The following is a 24,066-nucleotide window of genomic DNA, read 5'->3' as shown; positions in this document are numbered from 1 at the left end:
GTGGTTTGAGACCAGACGATTCATTCATGAATAAGTTCTCATGATTCCTGTGTAGGATCACTGGGGTCTATCCCAGCATGGGAAGCAATCAGCCATTCTGAACCACTGAAGAGACAAAAAAAGTGAATTAGACTTTATTTTTCTGCTGCAACTCCCCCAGACTGGCTCTTGACCAAAGCATGCTATGTATGCTACTCATGAAACTGATGAAACCCATGTGTTTAATTAACTGATTCAAATAGGCTACACTGTAAATTGTCAGAAAAGAGAAGAAAATGTGCATCACATATCTTAAATCATAAGGTGAGGTCTTTAAATTGCTTGTTTCATCCAACCAACAGCCCAAAGTCCAAAGACATTCAGTTCACAGTGATTAAAAAATGTGTCTAGCAGCTGTTATTGCTGTACTCTCCACATTTGTCTCTGTCTGCCTCGGCTGTGCATCCATCTCCTGTGTTTTGCTTGGCTATATAATTGTTTGAACTTAACTATGTATCCAATATATGTATATGTGCGCTCTTAGAAATAAGGGGTCCTGAAGAGCTGAGGTTCCACCCAGAACCATTTGCTGCTGTAGGTGGTTCCTTTGGCCCCAGGCTAACGTGTCAACTAAAACCATAATTCTTGGGAGAGAGATCTATGGGTATTGTAGTCAGTTACTATTTTTAGAGACCCCCTAGGTGGGTTCTAGATGTAACCCTTGGAAATGAAAGGTTTTTGGTAGAATCCCTTGGGTGGGTTCTTCATAGCACCCCTAGAAGGTGGAAGGATTGTGGATACAACCTCCAGAGATGATTCTGGGTGGAACCATGACACCATGGAAGGGTTCTCAGTAAAACTTCAGCCTTTTCCACCAGATTAGCTCTGTTTCTTGAGCGGGTTTCGTTCAGGATTCTTGGAACCTTTGTGCTATCTAGTGAACTCACCCACGTTTCCACCATTTTTGAGTGGAACCACTGGAATCAAGGATCTGTCTATTGATAATGAGGAAACCTTGCAGATTATTATGTGCAAGACTCCATCCTTTCTTTCCAATCTGTAGAATATGACAGGCCCATTGACGTTGTCATGGTTCGCACTTAAGGTCAAGAAAAATCTGTGACTTTTTTGTTTCCTGCTGGGGACCAAACCAAATAATGTTTGGTGAAAAAGCTCAGAATGGTTCAAAATTAGGTGCTGCAACCGCTACGCAACCCATTCCATGATGGTGGAAAAGGGATAATTGAGGGTTCTAAGTGTAACCTCTTAAAGTTGGTTCGAGGTATAACCCTTTATGTTTGTTCCTAGGAAGAACCCTCTGAAAGGGTTTCAGGTGGAACCTTTATAAAAGGTTCTACCGGGGACCAAAAAGGATTCTTCTAGAGCAGTGGTTCCCAACTGGTGGGTCGCAGTTCAAAAGTGGGTGGCGGGTCCATTCTGAATGGAAAGTGACTCCCAAACATGTCAAGTTTGTTAAAAACACACTCTATTTTTAAGTACAGTGAATTTTCAGCACAGAGTTTTTATTTTAAAGTGCTGTTTCCTGCTGTAGAATGAGTGACTGATGGACAGCTACTTGACAGAGACAACAAACTAGCTTGATGACATGACCAAAAACAAGTACGACGCTGAATATTTTGAACTGTGTTGACCTTGAACTAATGACTAAAGCCCTTTTCACACAGAGCGCGCAAAGCGCAGACCTCCGCCGACGAACCCATTCATGAAGTAGACCCGGAAGCGGTCACCATGGAGCTATAGCTCCTGAACGAGCCTGTACTCCCCCAAATCCCGTCTTGCGCACCTTGCTCTCCGCTTGCTCTGCGCCCCACCCCGCGGTGGGCGCCGCGAAAATCGTGCTCTGTGTGAAAGAGGCATAAGGAGAAATCTGGACCTCATGGCTGGACCAGTTGGGAACCACTGTCACAGAGGAACAACCCATAGAACCCTCTCTGGTTCTAGTTAGTCCCTTTATTTCTCAGACTGTATATACGCATGTGTCTGCTGTTTCAGTGTTGGTTTCTCTCCTGTCTTCCTCCCTCCCTTTAAGCCCCTGCCTCCCCGTCTTCCTCCACAATCCAGTCACATGTTTTTGATTCTAATTTTAGAAGAACTAAAGGTTTTATTGTCACTCCAAGAAAAGTCCAGGGGAAATTATCGTGAGAGGACTCCCGGGCAGCCTCACAGTTTCTCTTTCTTTCTTGTCTCCCTCCCTCCATCTCTCTCACACACTTTCGCTCACTCTCCCTTTCTCTTTTTTGAACTACAAACACTGCGTCTTTAGCAGAAGCCGAGTTGACACTCAGAAGCCCGGCGGTAGGAGAGCGGGCCTGTATAGGGCTTTGGCTGAGGATTTGCTGTTAAAATTAGCATGGCTGCTGCTGCTGCATTAGCCTAGATAAGAGGGAAAAAAGGGAAAGAGGGGTGAGGGGTAGGGGGGGTAGAGCGAGGCAGGATAAAGACAGAGAAATTGGGGTATGGGGGGATTGGGAGATAGACATGGAAAACAAAGGAAAAAGAGTGCAAAGGGGAGCACAGGAGAATTACTTTCCCTTTCATCCCTCTTTTGTTCATTCATCCTCTATGTTAAAATACAGTAGACTGCAATAAGCTTTCCTTGCCAAATGGTAAAGCTTAAAGTCATCCAGCTAAAAGCCCCAAACTGCCTTCTGAAGCCTAACAGCAGCTTTATGTGCACAAACTTGGTTTAATCAGCAAAAAAATGTCTTCTTGTGCTATTAAATGTGAGCTTCTTATTGAGCTATATGTTCACAAGCAAAACACCTGGACACATGTTAATCTGAGCATCCATCCTGCCCTTTACAGTTAGCACGATGTGTTGTTAGGCGCCCCAGTAAAAAGGTCACATTGCTAAAGGGTTTGTGGCCGAGAGATAAGATGTGACAATAAGACAATGTGCTGTGCACTCTTCCAGATGTGTGCATATATTCTTCAGGATGAACATGCTCTAACTGGCCAAGATTGTGTTGTGTGATTTAATGTTTGTGCACTTAACACCTTAAAGGAATATTTCAGCATTATGGTAAAGACATTGGTTGAGCCCAGTCGCCAAGCGACCATAGGCAACTCTTTCTTCTCCCAGCCAAGCACATTACAGTTGTTTTTAAACTACTGTTTTTGTATGGTTTAAACAACTGAGATATAACGTGTTAATCAGTGAGCTGTTTTGGCGCTAGTAGGCAGATTTTGTTACATTCCGACAGAGCAATGTTAGATGCTAATCAGTCTCATGCCTCGTTTCCACTTTGACATGTGTATGGAGACAAGGGAACCAGACATCCATTCATTCCTATGAGAATCTCCATGATATCCAACGTGCCATAATATTTCGGTCCGTAATTTGCCTCGAGTACGTGAAAAAAATCGAACTTTTACGGTAGATTACAGAGACCGTATGACAGTGTGCTAGCTTAGCTAACACGTTGCTAAGTGGCTAATTTCTTCAATTCAGTAGCCCGTGTTGATTGTCAAGTGAGTTTGTATGATTAAAAAGAATGTGTTTATGTGGTTTTAACACACTGTGAATCTGAGTAATGTTATTCTGATAAAATATGGTTCTACGTTATACACAGTTGGATCGTCAGTCTAACCCGTTCAGCTGTTTATATGTCTTTTTAATTAAATATTTCACAAAACATGCCAGGTATACCTGGCAGGTCCTGTTTTTGTCCCAGTAATCTTGCTATGAACTACTGGACAGCGAAAAATGGACTAAATTAGCCTCCCCCATGTCTACAGTTAGTTTTTATCAGGTTTCTATCCATCTGTAAAGAAATGCATTGGAGGCATCATCTGTATATTTACGGATCTACGGACATACGTGTGGAAACAAGGCATCAATGCTAAGCTAGACTAACTGGCTGCCGGCTGTATATTTAATGAATAGATAAGAAAGTGGTAGCACAGCACGTTGCTCAAAGAAAATTTTGGGATAATACGTTTCTGCAAACCATGGGTACTTAACATTTGTACATTTCATTTGCATCATATCAACATTTCTAAAGTGACGTAGTATATATATATATATGGGGAAATGAAGGGGATGATGGATAGTGTAACACTTAGGTGAGACAGCGATGATTGTGCCATCACAACCAGGAGATATTTTGCAAGACATTGGCAACATTTCAACCAGCAAATGTGCCACTGAAACCTGGAGCTTTTTAGCAAGTTATCAACAAATACAGTATTCCAGCAACAATTGTGCCACTGAAACTGAAAATCCATGCTTTGCAGAAATGCCTCAAAGCAAAGGCTCCATTTACTCTGGCAATAGGTTGGGTATCAATAATCTCATCTAAATTTCCTGCCAGAAAGTGTCCCAAAATGTGACACCAATTCCTTTAAACCTTTTCTTCATTTGATCACCACAGTGTTAGTCAAGTCTGCCAAAGTTAGCTCAGAGCTTTGTTTGCTTCCCTCCGATACATAGTCAACTTCAAGGGATCAGACATGTCAAATATATTCACACACGCGTCAAGTCTGTAGTTTATTTACTTGGTCTTTGCATGTGTTCCTTTGCTCTTCTCTGAGATGAGGCACTGTGAGGATAGATGTGTACCTCCTGTGGATAAGTGGGACTCATTAGGAGTGTATAAAAACCACATGATGATGATGATGATAATTGCCTCTGGTGCCTGCATTGAAAATTTAAGGCAACTTATAATGAAACATCAGCAGTTATTTGCACAAACAGAGAGGAACCAAAGAATAGCACTGTGCTCAAGTCAGGTTTTAAGGATTTTATAGTTTGCTTTAATTCTGGACACCTCAGATGTTTATCGGTTATTTCTTTCTTTATACTGCTGTCTTCTTTTCCTGCTTATCTTTCAAGAATTGTAGCATTTACAAAGCTGTATATGCTGCAGTTTTGCATCTTGTTTAGGGTTTTCACTGACATGACAGGAAATTACAGCTTGTTATTGCTGGAATACCAGGCGTTGAAATAATACTTTAAGTAGACAGCTGCTTCTCTAATTGGATGGACAAATATTCACTTACCATCTCCAACTAATTACCAATCAGCGCTCCACACACAAACTGACCAAGTAATCCATTTATCACCATTACATAGGTTTACCTCAATTAACCAAAGTGTGTTTTTCTAACAGACCACCCAGAACATTCCAACACCTAGCACTTATTTGCCGTCACCTCTGCTCACACATCAGAAACACTCACACCACCTGGGGACCACCTACAGCGAGGCTGCAGGTGTCGGGGTCAAGGGTCATACCTGCCCTGACATCAAAACATGGCAGTTTCATGCCTGGAGGTCGACATACTCTCAGTCTGTCTGTTTCTCTTGGTGACATACATATTTAACTTCTCTAATGTATATTTAAACCTCTTTAAGGAAGCAATCAATCATACTTTGGCTAACTGTACCTGCTTTGTAATATTTTACCATTTGAACACCTCTATGTAAAGGTCTTAAGTCAAGGTCAAGCAACTGAATTAAAAAAGTCAAATCCAAACAAATGGATGGATGGATGTTTGCTTTATGTTGCCACTTGGGGGCAGCACCACAGCATGTTAGCGTCAGGATGAGAGCCGACCTTGTTGCAGTTTCCTTTTCAGCAGCAGTCATTCTTCAGTAAAAGGTTGGATGCATGACATTTTAAACATAACACTGCAATTCTACCACGCTGGAGAGCAGCACACCTGCTGCTTTGAGATTTATTCTCTGATCTGTTTAGAAAGAAACATCAAGGGTTTTTCTTTTCATAAAACTGACTGTTGTTTTTTCTTGCTGAGCTCCTCATTCGCAAAATGGATGTTTACTCTGAGTGACATGTTTTGTTTTGTTTTTCATCCAGGTCTGCTGCTGCCTGTTAAATTTACAAACCTAACGTTGTGTCTTTTCTTTCAGCGTGCCGGTTGTCCTGCCATAAAAAATGTGAAGTGAAGGTAAGACACATTGAACATCATTTACTCCTTATTATTAGTGAGTTATGACTTAATATCATTACATATGCACAACTGCATACCAGCATGTGCCCACCAACACTCTAACATGCAATACATACTGAAATGAACACATGTATTCTCCACATTCAGACTGATACACACATACTTTAACATACTGTACAGATCACTATGTTGTCATATACACACACACATGCACAAACAGGACCTATTCATGCATTAAATGGAGGGATATCAGAGTGGGGTGGCTGCCTATGGACAGGCGCCCCAAACAGTTGGGGGTTCAATGCCTTGTTCAGGGGTGCCTCAGCAGTGCCCAGGGGGTGAGCTGACACCTCTCCAGCTACTTGAGGGGGACTTGATCCCGTTCCCAACCCAGGTCCCTATAGACTGAGCTACAAGGACCTATGGCCTATGACAGTGAGAGCACCCAGGGGAATATTCTTAGTATATGGATACATTTTCTGTTTCAGAGTTGAGAACACTACAGTAGGAAATCAAATATTCTGTGGGACCACAGAATCAGGCTCCCATTCATTGTCTATGCAGCAGCTCCGCACTTTATACCCTATGACATCAAAAGTTTCAGACTCCTTCTCTGGTTTTGAGAGAGAGTAGATCATGTTCACAAATATTGATTGAACGTTCAAAAGGCCATGGGCATAACATATTAGAAATTCCTAATTTAGCCCTTTAACCTCTCTTCAATTTGGTACACATTCACGGAGAAGGAGCAGCCAGAAATGCATAGGAGAAAATGCAGGCTACCAAGCAAACTAATTACAGCTTTTGGGGTTTGCATCACTGCAACGTGTAGTTTCATTTCAATCAGGAGAAACTCATTCTGAGAGAAAAGAATATGTATTTACATGTGCACATAAGTATGAGAAATGTAAAAGTCTTTGGCAATTAGACCCAATCGTGATGTCATCTATTCCAGGAGGGTGGTAAAGACGTAGTAGATTAGGGATCCCCCCCCCCTATGGAGTCTAGACGCTGCTGGTGGTAATGGTGGTGATGAAATGAGATGAAGAGGGGGCTGAGGGTCTGGATGTGAAGAGGAGTGGGCTTTTGATGAGCTGGTCCTGGGCTCTGGATAAGGTGACTGGAGGTGAATGAGGTGGAGGAGAGGGTGACAAAGTTTGATTGGCTAACCAGGAGAGGGAACACCGTAGTCAACCGATTGGTGGGAGTGGGATAGAGAGAGAATTGTGAATGGATATAGCATAAAGACAGTCTTCCTGATTGAACTTATGCTAAGCTTTATTTCCCAGAAGGTGCATGTCAGGCTACCCTACGCCATAACCTACACCCTACTCTACGCTGTACCATAGGCATAGCTTCAGTGCAGAGCTATAAACTGGACTGGTGAGGTTGCAGATTGCAACCAACTGAAATTTCTCCGGTGTGCCAAGCATGTAGGAGAACTGCAGTTGCCAACGCAAAAACACAGCAACACACATGGCTCTATCTAGAGCCAGTGTTTGGTTTGACTGTCCTGAGCTACTGTAGAACAACATGGTGGACTTCCAGGACAGAGACCTTTCCCGTATGTAAATATAAATGGCTCATTTTTAGGGTTAAAAAATGCAAAAGGACCAAAGAACACTGATTCGTTCAGCAAAAACCTAATGTGATGTCATCTGGCATTGCTTTAGCCAATTCAATACTTGCAGGACTCGGTCCCATTACATTTCCATCCTACAAATATTCATTCCATCTCCCTTCACTTCAATTGAAACATGCACAACAGATGAAATCAAACAAATACTTATTTTGTTGCGATCTCTAGATTGCCGTCGTTGATCTCAGATCAAAGTTCCCCTATTGTAAGTCATTATCATGAGTATCATAAACCCAGAACATTGGCAAGCCTTCTGACTCATGGTTTTCTTACCGAAAACCCATCTTTCCCAAAGAAAGTACCTGAAACATGTTTTTCTATTTCAACCACCACCTCATGCATTTGCCTCTCCCATAATTCCCATAATTCACATGCATATATTTTTTTCCAAAAAAAAGTCATGAGAAACATTGTTTGCACCCTGAGCTGCAGGATGTTTGCGAGGAAAATCCTGAAAACTGAAGAGGAAGTGAAACCATGTGGTGTTTCATCTCTGCTTCCTCGCATCAAAATATTCCACAGTTCCACCTCTTCACAGTCACACTCGCCACATTTGATCCCAATCTGCAGTGGAAAGGGGAAGAATGCATGGGGAGAGTAAATGAAAAGGAAGGAATGAATGACGGAGAGAAGGGAGGGAAAGGGCGGAGGGGAAGAGCAAAACAAGGCTATTCTTAGTGGTTTTAGTTGTGACTGGCGGGGAGAAATGTCTCTCTTCTCTTTTCCCTCTCCTCTCCAGTCTGCCCTGATTCTTACCTCCTCCCCCTTTCCCCAAAAACATCCCCAAAACCATCGCTCAACCCAAATATTACTATAGGAACAAAAGCTGTGTGTTCCCAAAACATCTGAGGAAAAATCTCCCAAATACCTCTAAAACCAGGCAAAGCCATTTGTGGTGGCAATTGGGGGAATAATCAGGATAGCCAGAGTCATGAGTCATTCATTCTGGTGGTGACAGACATTGGACAGGAAATATTTTGAAGGAGGAGGAGAATGAGGTGTATGTGTGTGGGAGAGGAGAAGAACTGATAGGAAATGTTTTTGGTTAATTTGGTTAAAAATGAGAGCTTTGGCACGATTTTCCCTAATCCTTATTTGCTAATGTGCTAATCCCTAAATTGGTTTACTTGGGACCAAACATTTATATTGGCTTCGTCCAGTGAAATGACCCTCGAATAAAAATAAACAGGGCACAGTATGGCAGTGGCACACTCATTGTTTCAGGCCATAAAAGTATGGAAAAGTAAAGTCTTTGTGCAAATACAGTTGTGGATTTAGGCAGGCGGTGATGCTTTCTTCAGCTGACTCCACGCTGACCTTGAACAGTAAATTTGTCATGAAGCACAATGAGGTTGTCGCCAGCGGTTTGCAGCTCACCAGACGTGAAGATAACTGCTGCGCTGCATTGATTTCGTTTTATGTGTTTATTATTTCAAGCTGCCGCAACTTCCCTCTTTATGCTGTATAGTAACCAGGACACTAAAAGACAGTTGTTTGAATGCTTTAATGGTGGTGTTATTATGTTTTATGCAGCGTCTCTGTGTTTTTATGGCATTTTAATGGGGCCTTTCTGATTTTTATGAGTGTGTGATTAAGGTAAATGTTTTTAACATATGATGTGAGACAATATACGTGTAATTTATTCATACAAAGTGTCTGCACTATACCCACTATCACTTCATTAGTTTAATTTGTTTAGTTTTCTGAGTCATGCAAATAATTAAGTAATTTTACTGCAAATCAGGATGTACAAAAGTAAGTTTAAAGAAGTTTTTCATAATTATACTTGCACATTCATGTATTGTTTGCAAGAGTATTGTAGTCTTAAAGAGTCTATATACTGTACTCAGAGTCTTGGCTGGGTTTGCCTGCACACGGCTCTCACATAGACTATTAAATAATACACGTAGCTGCCGTGACGTCACCCATTGGTTTCTGGACTCCCGTTTTGAAGCCTTAATGTCAGCATTTCAGTCGTCGCTTTAGCCAGTAGTGACCAAATTTGGACGAGAGGGTCGAGCTGTGGAGGTGCAAGGGGTGAATCTGAATCACAGACTGTGGTGACACCTTGCAGATTGCCTATCACACAAGCAGCTCTGTCCGTAATAATGCATAACTTTAAGCCTTAATTAAATGTGAATGGTTGAGTTATATAAAAATTCACCCCCTATAAAGTTTTCATGAAGGGGGAAATCAGCTAGAGACCTTGACCATGTTTATTGCAGCTGTAAAGTCAGGCAATTTATATGGCGGTCAGTGGGGATTGACTTCTGGAGCCAGCCTCAAGTGGCCATTAGAGGAACTGTGGTTCTTGGCACTTCCATTTTGGCTTGGGCTTGGCCGAAATGACGTGGGTTAGCAGTGATAACTGTGTTAAAGATGCTAACAACAGCTGACAGTGTTACAGTGACCTACAGTTAGCAGTGACTGTCATTATGCCTTCCACACAACAAATTTTGGCATTTGTCCATGGACTGTTCAAAGACACTTTGAAAACCAATTTGAGCAGCCAGAGCGTCTGTACTGTGATGCATCTGTAGGAATCTGAATTGCATCTAAACCGCCTTTGAATGTGGTTTAGGTGCAGATTCAGATCCAGACTTCATAAAATCAATCTGGATACGCCAAAAAAACAATTTGGGCTGGCAGTCTGAGTAAGGCCTTTCATACGTGGACAAATCAGATACAGCTCTGATTTTCTTGCAGCGCGACTTCAGTCCCAACAGTCATATTGGAATTCATTCCACTTTTAAGTCACTCTGGATCGACATTCGTCACACTTCTGGTTATAGCTGGAATCAGTTGGTGAATACAAACATGGAAGACAGCTGCGATGTCAGTGGAGGGACAGTGAGGTGTTAGACCAGTGAAGCCATTAACACCACACCACCACACACACCTCCGTACAGAAGTAGCAGCTATTGCTCCACAAAGAGCCATAATTTAAAACTTGTCTGTCTTTTTCCTCATCCTCTCCCTCATTATCATCTGCCTATGAATTTACTGGCCTCTGCTGCACGTAAGCTTACAACTGAAAACGTAAATGTCGACTTCAGTGGCCTCCATGTTTACTTACGTACAACGCAAGCTGCTGGGACTAATTTGTTATCGTTCTTCTGCGCATCCAGTTCACACTGGACTCTGACATTGGTCACGTTTAAAAAATATTGTGAACAAGAAAACAAAAAAATCAAATCTAAGCAGTAAGACTTGCAGAGTAAACATAGTCTCAATGGTGTTTACTGAACTCTGTTGGTGACTCGAGAAATTGCAACAAACTGGCATCTCAAGGTTTGACAGCAAGAAACATCTAGTGTAGGTAACAGTCTATCACCATGCAAAATGTTGTAATAATACAACTATTTCTGCATTTGCTCACTTGCTGTGAGGACTTAAATACCTTGCTGCTCCAGCAGGAGAATGTGGAAAGTCAGTTTCTAAAGCAGATGCACAGCATGATGTTCATTTCACTAAAAGAATCTGACTTACTGCACCTTTAAAGTCCATAAAACATTTTGCCAGTGTCCCTGTAATCTTGTTGTCAGTGGAACGATTAGTGATATGTTTCCCTTTCTCTGAAAATCCATAACCGCATGTGGTTCGATCATTAACTTTTAAAGCTTATGAAAATGTCTTTGCAGAACATCCAAAAGACAGATGTCCACTAATGTGCCTTGATGAAGAACGGCTAATCGTCTCTGGCTACCCGTCATTTTCTGTTTTCCTTTTCGTTCGACCACAACCATCTCCGTGTGGACGGGTGTTTTTGGAGCCCTGAGGATGTTCTAGCTCGGCGACGGATGCGTTCTCGTCCCGCGGCGTATATGAGGCAGACTTTGTGACCTTAGTGTAGTTGTTATGGTTGTCTACGGTGAGGTGGAGGTTTGTCGGGACAGGGGTGCTGTGGCTGGGATACTGCCCAAAATCCGTCTGGACACCCAAGTTGTGGGTTGGAGACAGATGCTCTCTGTTAGACAGGAGTCTGGGTCCTCATACCTGACTCATGGGTGTTTGAAGTCATGCTGGGAAATTTTGGTGTAATAAATTAAATGAACAAAACTTTGTATTAGAATTCAAATTCCTCAAAAGCAGAAACTAGTTGTTGTGGTCAGTATCTATGCATGAGAGCATATATATGTGTCAGCACTGTGGGAACTTGCCGATATTTCATGAATGTTTCACACTGTTTTATGGGTTCACTCATTCAGGGTCACAAATACATCAAAACACTCCATTGCCTGGATTCAGGGTTCGATTTTGGCACCGCTGCAATAAAAATATGCAAACAGTCATCCGATAGCATAGCATCAGTTTGCATGTGTGCAAGTATGTGTGTTTTCTTGTGTTGACTGGATAGCGCAGCGTCTGTAAGCTCTCTGTTCTCTCTCACCCTCCATGGAAACAAGCCCTCATTATTCCTTATGATTTATCCCTGCCATGTCTTGGAGGAGCCTCCTGGAATGCCGCTGCAGTGGTTTGTGCTGTTCGATGGGCTGGCGGGTTGGAAGACACAGGCGAGGTTTGGCAGGGGAAGGTAGGGCCAGAGAGGAATGATGGGAAAGGGCTGGACAAGGCAAGCGAGAGCACAAGAACTTTGAATATTCCTCATGTAAACAACAATGCTGGAGGGAGGGTGCTTTTGTCTTTCCTTGGCTGCATTTTGTAAAACACTATTTACATGTTTTTAAAGAAAGTATATTGTGGTCTTTGACGTGCCGTATGTGTTGCTGCTGCAATACTACCTCAGCCACAAGACAAATTTGTTTGGAAAACTTCTGCGTGCTGCTGTGATGCAAGATAAATGCAAGCTGCAAAGAAATTTGACATTGCATTTCAGGTATGCTATGGTTTGTCAAGCCTTGAAGGTTCAGGTTTCGAGATTAAAGCTTTGAGAATGTCCTCAGAAAGAGAGTTGAGCCTAGTTTAGTTTGTGCACTGCAAACCACAAAGCTATAGGGCTATATATAACTTTCCCCAAAACAAGATAAACAACCATCCTAACAATCACATATTTAAACTTGTCCTTAACATTATGAAACAGTTGCAATTACAATGTAAAAATTTGTGAAGGAAAGGCAACAAAACTAGGTGGTTAGGTATAGAGAATTACCACCCAATCTGCAATTAAAGTTCACGTCCATGTCTCTGAAAACATGGGTGCTTCACACATGTCTCTTCCCGGCAGCACTGAAGAACCATACAATCAGCACAGTTTCAAGATGGGCACCCAAAATTCAGTATCTGACCAAATGTCTCCCCTTCTGTTCCTGATATATGACATTGAATAATGGCCAGAAAAGTGGTTTTGCAGAACATTATGATGTCACTGTGAAGCTGAACTCTGACCTTTGAATATAACATGTCACTTCATCATTTTATCCTATTTGTCATTTGTGTGAAATTCTCTAATAATTTGCGTATGAATTCATGAGTTATGGCCAAAAAAAAGGTTACTTTGAAGTCACTGTGACCTTGACCTTTAACCGCCAAAATTTAATCAGTTGTGTCCGAATGGATGTTTGAGCCAAATTTGAGGAGATTCCCTCAAGGTGTTCTTGAGGTATCGCATTCACAGGAATGAGACAGATGCAAGGTCACAGTGACCTTGACCTTTGACCACTGAAATCTAATGTTTTCATAGTTGAGCCCAACGTTTTTGTCAAATTTGAGGAAATTCCCTCAAGGCCTTCTTGAGATATCATGTTCACGACAATGAGAAGGATACAAGGTTACAGTGACCTTGACCTTTGACCACTGAAATCTAATGAGTTTGTTGTTAAGTCCAAGTGAATGTTTGTGCTAGATTTGAAGAAATTCCCTGAACGACATTCATATGAACGCGAGATATCGCTGGTTTGAAGACATAAAAATGTCATGATTTGGTTTTAAATAGGAAGCCTACTGTTCTCTTACGAAAGTATTGGGATGTATGTCACATGACAGACATGACATACACCACTAGCGTATTATGCCACACATGCTAGCTTACTACGCTACATTATTTTTAAAAGAAGTGACCTCAGGGCATGAACACCGGTCTCCATAGTGAAAGGCCTGCGTTTGAGTGACCCATCCACAATTTAGTACTTAAGTATGTAAGTTAAAATAGCTCAACATTGACTTTTGGTTTCATACAGGATGCGAACAGCTGTCTTCTGGGTCAGAGTCATGTGTTTGTTTGACCCATCCATCCACCCTGTACTTCCTATGCAGACTTTACTGCTCTTTTTGTCACCTGACTGCTTGTACAAACAACCTATGGTGTTCTTTTTTAGTGGACAATGGTCTCTATGTAGGTCTTGATTTAAAGATAAAGCATTTCTTGAGCATTGATACCATGCAAGGCCAGTTTTATAACAGTAAAGGTCAAAGCCTGGACAAGGCTGAGAATTGCTGACATTTAATCCACATTTTTCTCTGGGTTTAGGTTTTGTGTGCTACCACACTGCAACAGCACTCAGTGTTTTCAACACTTTTTTTCTTTCTTTTTCAGCGAGGAAATTAAAAATCTCACGACTTGTTTACTTATCGCTGCTGTCAGCTGGAGCCGAACAAAGTGCCTCTTGTAATCAGGCTTTTCCACTTCCTGTAGTTGTAGATGTTCACAGATGTTGGCGCAACACCGGGGGTGAAACAGTAGGACTGGGACGTGAGTCACAGGCGCAGTCCAAGAATAAAATAACGGAGGTTATCAGACACATTAAAAACCAAGGGGGCGTATTCCTGTTGGCACAATTAAACTTCCCAGTCTGTCAGGTAGAAAGCAGTTTTTTTCTTTGGGCACAATACTCTTACATCTTCTAATGCATTGTTAATAGTAATCTTCTGTGTCAACCAGTGGGATGAGGGCAAGCAGTTGGTTACTTTACCTTGTTATTTATCTTGAAAATGAGAAAAAATCTTTAATTAATAACTAATAATAGTTTACAATTATATAAATGGAAAAAAATTACAATGTTAATGCCTCAACTCTCTATTAGAACCTTGAACTAAGAAAGTACACCCTTGTCTTAAAAATATTAAGGTTTTGAAGCAGATCTGGCGACCCAGTCACATGCTGAATTTCTATTTTTAGCAGATTCAATAGTTCCTTTGTCATGCAAAAGGAAATCCAGGGGATATTATTGCCGCGAGGAGACTCACACTGTCCCGTTTCATCTCGAGTAGCCCAAAATCCCTTTCTGTCAAGCTGAGCTCACTCGCAGCTTACATAACACGAGCACTGATGTGCAAGAAACAGCTAAGCATTTTAGGAGAAGGAAGGAGGTTCTGTCAGAGTTTATAGTGATATGGGAAAACTCTCAGGGTGTGTACCTGTAGCTCAGACTTTTACTGCTACAAAGTGACTTAAAAGCTCATTTGTTTGTCTTTGAGTTTATTCATGCACATTCCAGACTCCACTAAGCCTGACTTGAACTAAGCTCCTTCAGAGCAGAACTGGGGAGGTCAAGTGATTTGGGGTCAAGCTTTTTAATCCCGGCATCCTAACATTTTAATCTGCATCCTAACATGTGGATGTGTGAAAAGTAAGAGAGGCCTTTAATTAGACCTCTCGCAAATGACATGCTCCCTTAAATGCAGCCCAGAAGCTCTTTAACATCTCAGGAGGCACCGGTGCAACTTTGTTTTACCACCTACTGTAAAATTTAGGACTATTTATATAACTCAGCATGTGTTTGTGCGGACATTGAAAGTTTGGATTGACATTGAAAGAGAAAAATGGGATGTTAGACGTGAAACCCGAGGCCAAAGAAGTCACTGAACAGGTTCCATGACTCCTTTTCAGTGGTGTTTTACAGACTCTTTTCCTTCTAAGGTTCTGCTTTTTTATCTGCTTTATCTTCCAAAAGGAAAAAGCGCATGGAGCAAGACCAAAAACACAGTAAGACGTGCATAGAAGCAGGGGATGAGGAGCGCTCAAGAATGTTGGCATGGAAAAGAGAGTAACTATCCAAGCATGAAAGTGAAAAAGGTACAACAAGAGCGAGAGGGAGAAAATGATGAGACACACACGTGCACACACACACACTCGCATTCACAAGAGCCAAGCCTCCTCATTCCTCAGCAGCCCGTTCACAGAGGCAAGTCTGTTTCCCCGGCGCAAACACGTCACATCAAAGAGCCATCACAGCACGTCTCCATAGCGACGCCCTTCAGTGGTATAGATGCAGCGGGGTAGTTGGGAGATAGAGCTGGCAGACAAACTGTACGGGCGGCCTAATAACCGGGTGCTAGCAGATGACTGATGGCCCAATTTACCTCAGTCCTCGTCTGGAGGTCAAGAGCTAAGTTCACCCCAAGTGCTTAAAACCCAACGGGACACTGGCAAATATTTCCCTCCCAAGTATTTTAGAGAGGAGGGATTTTGGGGTAGCCTGTCTGTCAACCTCAGCTTTTTGCTCTGGAGTAATGGTGCATGCATGTGCGACCTTATAGATTGTCGCTGCAGGTAAAAACTACAGCTCTGCAGCTTTTCTCCAACTCTAAGATTAAATGTTTTCATGTCGCGCATAAAATTTTTGAGAGTGCCAAAGAGAATTTTGTGTTAACCCACACTTTAGTACAGCACTGTACAGATTATAGAATCATACGAAGCATACTGTAGTCACTTGAGAAACAAAATTTACTTTAGTTTCTTTTTTTTAATTGACAAGATTATTATCTCATTATTCAGAAAAAATGAGAATTAACGAGATTCTAATCTTAGAATTCTGAGAAAAGTTTTCAAGGAAAAAAATTGCTTGTTTTTCTGGATTAATAAGATTACTACCTGGTTAAATCAGAAAAATGCAAATTAACAAGACAAGAATTAATAAGATTTTTATCTCGTTAATTCAGAGAATGAGCACTAATAAGATTCTTATCTCCGAATTGGAAAAAATCTATAAATCTATTTAATTTATAAAAAGAATTCTGAGAAAAGTTTTCAAGGAAATAAAATTTTGCTTGTTTTTCTCAGTTAAAAAGATTATTATGTTTGTAATTCAGAAAATAACTACATTATTTTCCCGTTAAACCAAAAAAAGGAGAATTAACAAGATTCTTGTGTCAGATTTCTGGGGAAAATTTCATAAAAAAAAAAAAAAATCTGCTCATTTTCTAAAAATAAAATGATTATTATCTTGTTAATTCAGAAAAATATAATTAACTATATTATTTTATATTGTATGGATTAAAAAGGTTATTCAATCAGAAAATTGAGAATTAACAAGATTCTTGTGTAAGAATTCTCAGAAAAATTTTATGGCAAAAAAAATCAGCTCATTTTTTTTAGATTAAAAAGATTATTATCTCGTTTATTCAGAAAGTGAGGTTTATCATTATGTCATCACTTTAGAAAAAGAATTATGCGAAAAGTTCTTAAAGAAATTTTAATTTAGAGAAATGTAAAATAACAAGATTATTTTTTCCATTAATTCAGAAAAAGAAGGATTAACAAGATTCTCATATCAGAATTAAAAAAAAATCATGGCAAAAAACAATTAATTAAAAAGATTATTATCCCGTTAATTCAGAAAAACGAGAATTAACAATATTATCTTCAGAATTCTGAGAAAAGTTTCCACATAAAATAAAAAAAAATGCTAGTTTTTCTGGATTAAAAAGATCATAATGTGGTTCAATCATAAAAGTGAGAATTAACAAGAATCTTGTCTTGGAATTCTCCCAAAAATTGTATGGCAAAAAAAATCAGCTAATTTTTTTATAATTGAAAATATTATTTTCTTGTGAATTCAGAAAAACAAGAATTAACCATTCTTATCTCGGAATTCTTAAAAAAAAATTCATTGGAAAAAAAATCTGATTGTTTGGGTTTGGTTTTTTTTTAATTCCAAAGACAAGATCATCTTGTTATCTCAGAAATGCAACAATTAATCTCAGAATTCTAAAAAAAAAAAAAAAAAAGAGTTTTTTTTATCTCACCAGAGATTTTTTTTCTCTTTTTTTTAACATTTATTGTGTAATACGCTGATGACAGAACAAGTGAAAACAAGTGCAGAGACATATAAACAGTCAAGAAAGACGACCATATAAGGTGTGAGAGAGACATACACAAAATAAAGACTGAAAAAACAGCAAAACAATTCAAAACAAACAAGATGAGCACAGCCTGAAACTGCTGGGCATAGAGGCAAGTTCCAACGAGTTCCAACAAAACTGTGTAAACAGGTGGATGTGTAATCTTGTTAATATAGAAAAACAGGGCCAATAATTTTTTTATTTCTCAAGTAAATGCATTATGCTTCTTATTTTAAACACTTTCTATTTATATTCAGTGTGCTCAGAATACTTTTAAGATAAGACAAACTTTTATCTGGAAGGAGATTTTTGTGGTTCAGTTTCTTGGTATACCTAATAAATGCAGTAAATACACTACATATAGTATAATGAAAAACAAGAAGTAAAATAGAGTTTGGATTGAAAGATTTTTTTTTGCAGAAACACAAACAGAAAAGTTATTCCTTCTCTCCTTCCCATTCTCCCTCTCACTCCCTCTGTCAAGCATGTGTCAACAGCTCCAGCGAGGGCTATGAGGAAAAGGAGGGAGGAGAGACAGAGAGGGAAATAGACAGACAGAGCGGGTTAGCAGAGGGAGGGATACAGAGGGATACAGTTACTGTCTGCCCCCGGACGGCTTTTGCTCTCTCGTTTTGGGTACCGGAATCATAAGGAGCCCCAAGCCACTTTCTTGGCCTTATATAGCGTGTTTCAAAATTTCTTGGCAGTTGACGGGAGGAACCAAAGCCAGCAGTATAAAGAGTGTATCCTGGTCCAGTCCAGAGGCTGCACAGACATCCACATGCGCGCACACATATACACAGAATTGAGTTCAGTAGCTCTCTGGCACGCGTTTGGGATTACTGCTGTTGTTGTGAGCGAGAGGGGCGGAGGAGGAGGAGAAGGAGGAGGAAAGTGTCTGTATTTGGTACTCCCTCTCTTGCCCTCTTTCTCTCCTGGAGGGGGGTCTGAAGGCAGGGAGAATGCAGAGGTAGAAACAAGGCAGAGGGGGAGAGAGCGTGAGAAAAAGTGGCACCGGTGTGCAGGTAAGACATCTGGGGGAGTAGATTTTCAGATGCGTAGAGGGATTTTGTCTCAGAGTATTCCATCTGTACTTTGCGTGGTTCGCATGTTGAATAAGATTTCTGAATTTGTAATTATTTGCATTCTTTTGTGGCTTAAAATGAGTCTTGAGAAAGCTGAATTTTAGTGCATTAAAAGGCTGTTGGTGCAACATAGAGGGATTTTTGTCATTTCAAAATGCTTCACCCTGCATGTTTTGGATGTAGGCTGCTCATGGGAAAGTTGCTCCCATGGGAACGGGACAGACAGAGTTCATTTGAGTTGCTGTTTGAGGCTTGGGGAGCCTTTCATGACCCGACGAGAAGTGATTTGTGGCGGCAGAGCTGGGGAGAGACCCGGAGCAACTGGTCAACACAGGAGGCAAACACGTGTTTTCTCTCTCAGCGTAACCTGCATCTGTTGTGGCATTACAAGACATGAAGTAGAGCAGTTGGTTACGTCTGGAGAAAATATCTTTTTAGCTTTGATTTTTCCTTATTTTCCTTTGCACTGTCTTTGGCATTTTCTCACCCTTTTTCTTTCTGACACCTTTGAGAGAGGATGCAGACTGATGATGGCAATCACTCACCTTTGACCTTGAGCTAACACAAGGATGGCAGTTAAACATGGATGGTCAAAAGGTCACGAGGCTTGTATGTCCTGTCTCCCACTCGAGAGTCAAAACAACGGAAAGGAATGCAGTTTTATTGCACTGCCAAAACTTCTCTTCTTTTTTTTTTTTTTGACTATGACGCATTTTTCTTGAGCACTTCTTGCATCTGAAGCCATTACATAACCTTGAACCTGCTGCTCTTGCCCTGGCATCACACTTTTTACATTGGTCATAATTCTCAGGGGAAAATGCTCTACCACTTTCTCCAACTCGCCCAGAAACCCTCTTAAGCTGCCGAAAGAGCCCTAACTCATGTCTCCCTTGTGTCTCATAACATGAAGATGTTCTCTAAGAGTGATGCTTATAGAACGGCTGCTTTCCCTGTAGATCTATCCCTCTCGAACTATTTGTCTCTTCTATCTGTCTCTTCCATCCCTTAATAACATACCTAGCTTCCCCTCAGGGCGGTTCATCTTTTGACACATCAGAGGAGTAAAAGCTTGGCAGCCTTAAGAGAAATGCTGAGAAAAAAACATACCATAAATCGCAGAAAATCATCTTGAAAGGACACCCAACAGAAATTCCAACCGCATGTTTGTGCAGATATGTTTGTTTTCCCAGGTCACGCATCGCATTTGATTTGCAGATTGAATTTTAAGATATTCTACTTCACCAGAAGAGCACGCAAACAGAAAGTGGGGCTAGTAAACTGTAAAACTGCAAGATCCTCGAGCTGCGTCAGCTACAAAGTATGTGCCAGGAAGTGTTATAAAAGCAGTAGTGACCAGGGAGGATGGCATTTAACATGCAACCACACAAGAGGCCAAGGCTGAATTAGTACAGGCTCGGCTACCCACTTAACTTATTTCTGTAAATAAGTGACAGGCAGGCAAGGGAAAGTAAAAAAGCAAGTTTAGATTAAAAGGAAATTTCAATGCAAGGTAACACAAACTGTTTTCAGATTTACACTTAAGTGTAGACACGCGCATAAATTATGGCTTTCATAGAAGTAATTGCAGCAAAAGAGCATTCACAAATCCTTCTGAGCATCTTGTGTTCTACAAAGCCTATATTTTATGGCACTTTTCTGTGTGTGTATACCATTGATTTTGGCTTCTTTATTGTCGCTTCACTGTGCTATTAGTGGTAGAATGAGAAGAGCATCCTGTTGCCATCCCTAATTAACCAGGAAGTGATAGGCAAACGCTGTCCGGAACAGACCCATCAGCACCGTCCAACATCGGCTCCATCCAGTAATGATGAAAACATGCTTGTTTTCAACTCACATAGAAGCCTGGCCTTTGAAGTGCAACCAAATTGCACACTTTTTTTTATTGCAAACCTAAACCGACTCAGGTAATTTTTAGCTTTAAACCCATGCCAAATGTTAGACCTCTCCCACGATTGAAATGACCTAACATTTATGATATGCGGTCATGCCCCTCTTACATAAAACTCCAAGGCGGGCTTTCAGATTTGGAGGTTTTCAACCTGTGTCCAAAGTGAGCCACAATTGCACATCTGATATTCATCATTTCCTTGTTTAATGGGGTATTTTGTCGTCTGTAGCTCGCAGCGATTTGGTTGTAACCGTACAAGGGGCGAAGCAGCCAAGCCAGAGCCCACTCACCACTCACTGTGGCTTGACCATGACCAACTAGCTGTTTCCTCAATGATCCATGGCCTCTATGGACATGCACTTGATGAAGTTCCTTTAGAGTTGACATCGGCATGTCGGTTTCAAAGTGAAATAATGTGTCTTGGACACATATCTGAGCTCACTGGCAATCAAAATTGTTAGAATAAGAAGGCAATCCACTATGATGAATCTCATTATAAATAACCTTCTGTATGTTGTGGTGTATTTTGTCTCAACCATTTAGGGTAGGAGCAAACGCTTGTGCCTGTCAGACGATTTTCATGCTTATTTATGGCGTGTTAACCATGTGGTAGTGATTTTGTTCTCATGTGAAAAAACATATCCCCTTCTTGTGTTATCCACAAGATTTAGATAGTGGATTTTTCATGAGGAGACTTTTCGCTTGGTAGAATTTTACATCGCAGAGAAAGCTTCCAAAGCGCTTCAAAGGTTGTTGTTTTATCATCCAGTCATGGTCTTGTCATCTATTCGATGGTTTTCATGCTGTGGGAGGACGATGTTTGTGTTGCGCTACCGAGTGTTGATGGACGCCAGTGGAAACAGCTGGCAGGCAGTGTGTTCTACTTTACAAAAACAATTATTTAGACTTCATGTGTATACACCAGCTCTTTTCCATCCTGTTTGGGTGCAAATAGCAAGTGGAGCTTCATGGGACGGCCCAGAGTGAAATGCATGTTTCACAGTGTTTGGTTCCAAAGTTGGAAATCCACCAAATAGCTTAGACCCTTAACACAATAACATGTGGATCCTCTGTTCTAAAGAATACTGAATCATCTTTATAAATGATAGATAGCATCTGAGTGGTAAAACTTTCCCAGTGTTCTTTACTGGCAGCATTCTGCATGAGTCATTAATTTCGCCATTATTTTACTACAATGTGATTTAACTCTCTTTTTAAGCTCTACATCAGATATTATTCAGCAGCTGACATCGCTCCATGCTGCCAGCACACTCCCACCAGCGACACACTGCCACCCAGTCGAACACGGCGCGCTACACACTTGACATTATGTCAAAATGTCAGAGCGGGAAAAGGAACACGCTCTTCACCATCACAGTGCTCGGCGGATTTATTAGCCTTCCAAGTTAAACAGAAACCCAGCCGATGTATAAATCCCTCCAAAGGGGCTGTTTGAGCTTCAGTCCTTATTTGGCCCCCGTTTGGAAAGTGAAGAATTTACTTTCTCAGGCAAACTGCCATCAGCGCGGCAGTGGCTCTTGTGTGGGCAGGAGGAGTGCTTGAGGAATTTTGAGTGTGGTTGGACCAATGGCAGGCTGATTTATTGGAGCCAATGAGATGATTTATGCACAGTGGCAAACATGCTTTCTCCCATCAGTTAGGTCGGAGCAGATCAAGTAAGATCAGACTGAGTATTGCTAAGTCAGAGGACTAAAAGGGCATAAATCTGTGGAAAGACTGCAGCTTTCCCAAGTCGAGAGAATCAAAAAGGAACAAAAAAGTAGACCAAACAACTCAACTTCTATTTCTAGCAACTCTTGACCCCTTTAGAAAAAGTCATCCCATGCAAGACATCAAAGAATATGTTTATATCATCTGCAAAAATGTGTTTTCTTTCCTTTTTTTATGGTTATCTGAGGATGCTTGTTCCAGCCTGTTTGAAGAGTGTGAGAGTGAAGAGAAAATCAGTATCCTGCTTGAACTGCAGCACGTTTACTCATTATACAACGATTCAACTCAGTGGACCGGGCTCGAGAGTCCTGCTTTGATATCCCGCGCTCTCCATTTCCATATAAACCCACTTGAGTACTTGAGCAGCACTTTTGCTGAAATTATTAAAGCCCTCGCTGATCCATTGTGAAGGGGAGGGATATCAAGACAGAGGAGGGAAGCTCCGTGAAGCTGTCTGGACTCACCTGAGACATTTGACCTTTGCTGCGGGTAATTCAACAACGTCCCGCCTCGGCTCACCTCTGTTTGCCCCCTAACGAGGCCTCTCAGCTGGGTTGATATTGCAGAGGGGCCCTCCCGGTGGCTCGCTTGACTCCTTGTTCTAGTTCAGTGGCTTCCCAGACGCCCCGCGTGACTCCATGAGATTATAAGCTCCCTGTTTTAAAAGCCTAAACTCTTTTTGACTCTCTCAATGTTTGAGAGTTTCCTTTGTGGTCTGCTGGCCACTTGGCTGGGAATTGATCAGGGAGACTCATTCAGAGGCCAAAGCAAGGGTCAACATTCATTGTTTCAAAATTTTAGTTGCATGATATTTCGCTGCATATGCTTAAGAAAAGATGCACGGATAAATACAGACACCAGATGAAGTTCAGGCCTGATGTTGAAGCGTGTGGCAGGGCCTCTCGGAGATTCCTAAACTTTTATCCGTCTGAGCTGGTAAAAACCACGTGAAGCTTGTATTAGTCTGGCTTTCAGCTGCACCCACCATATATGGATGAACTCAGTAGCTGTTGTTCTCTTGCTTTGTTGCATGGTGATGTGGTGAGGATTTTGAGTTGCACTCGCTGTTTGAAGGAATGTACGCTTGTGTGATTATGAGGTCTGCATTTTCTCTCTGACTGCCTCACTAACTATGTGATAATGATAACAATATTTGCAAGCACTGCTCATGTCGGATTCTTTGAAAACCACTTTTACATGCACAAATATGTTCCTGAAGAAATGATTTAGCATTTATATGGCTGGGAGCTGGCCAGAAGTCTGGTTTCTCTCAATGTAAACCTACAGTAGCAACCGAAGCTCAAAGTCATCACTATAACCTTCTGACCTTTGGATCAATACTGGAGGGAGTCATCATCAGGACATTTGCAGGCATATGCTACAGTACAGCGCACAGTACAGTACCTCCTGTCAGCTGTAAATAAAGGCAGATGCTCTTGCTACGAGGCCCCGGGGCCAATGGGACTGCCGACACTGATATATGAATGTCAGCCGTGGCCCCAGATAGTGAAGGCACTGTAAAGAGCGAGCATGAGCCGACTCGCTTCTGACTTCTGGGAGTAGGAACTTCATCCTCTGTTGGCCTTTGAAAAGCTCCAGTTGAGTAGTTGGCTAATGGCTGTCTTGACCATACAGTTGAATAAACACCTCTCTGAAATGGTGTCAGCAAAAACTGAACAGTATAATATTCATGAGGGTAGGATTTATTGCAGGACAGTTGTATTAGAATGCATCTATTTTAGCTAGGTATATCTAATAAACTGGCAACT

The 24,066-nt window shown here is 41.3% G+C and overlaps 1 protein-coding gene across 3 annotated transcripts in view; it reads left to right on the top strand.

Moving 5' to 3' along the window:
- Nucleotides 1-24,066, top strand: part of tns1a (tensin 1a) — a 119,915-nt gene that overhangs the window by 31,043 nt on the left and 64,806 nt on the right. The window contains exon 3 of one of the 3 annotated variants that reach the window (XM_050063175.1): nt 5,873-5,910. In XM_050063175.1, coding sequence (XP_049919132.1) covers nt 5,873-5,910 — 38 coding nt within the window. Of the gene's footprint in view, nt 1-5,872; nt 5,911-18,512; nt 18,598-24,066 lie in introns of those variants that run through there. The other 2 variants (XM_050063176.1, XM_050063177.1) reach the window with 2 other exon arrangements.

The sequence above is a fragment of the Epinephelus moara genome, chromosome 15, assembly GCF_006386435.1.
Source record: "Epinephelus moara isolate mb chromosome 15, YSFRI_EMoa_1.0, whole genome shotgun sequence".
NCBI classification, from domain to species: domain Eukaryota; kingdom Metazoa; phylum Chordata; class Actinopteri; order Perciformes; family Serranidae; genus Epinephelus; species Epinephelus moara.
The sequence above is the reverse complement of the archived record's forward strand: the minus strand, read 5'-3'. Positions and strand labels throughout refer to the sequence as shown.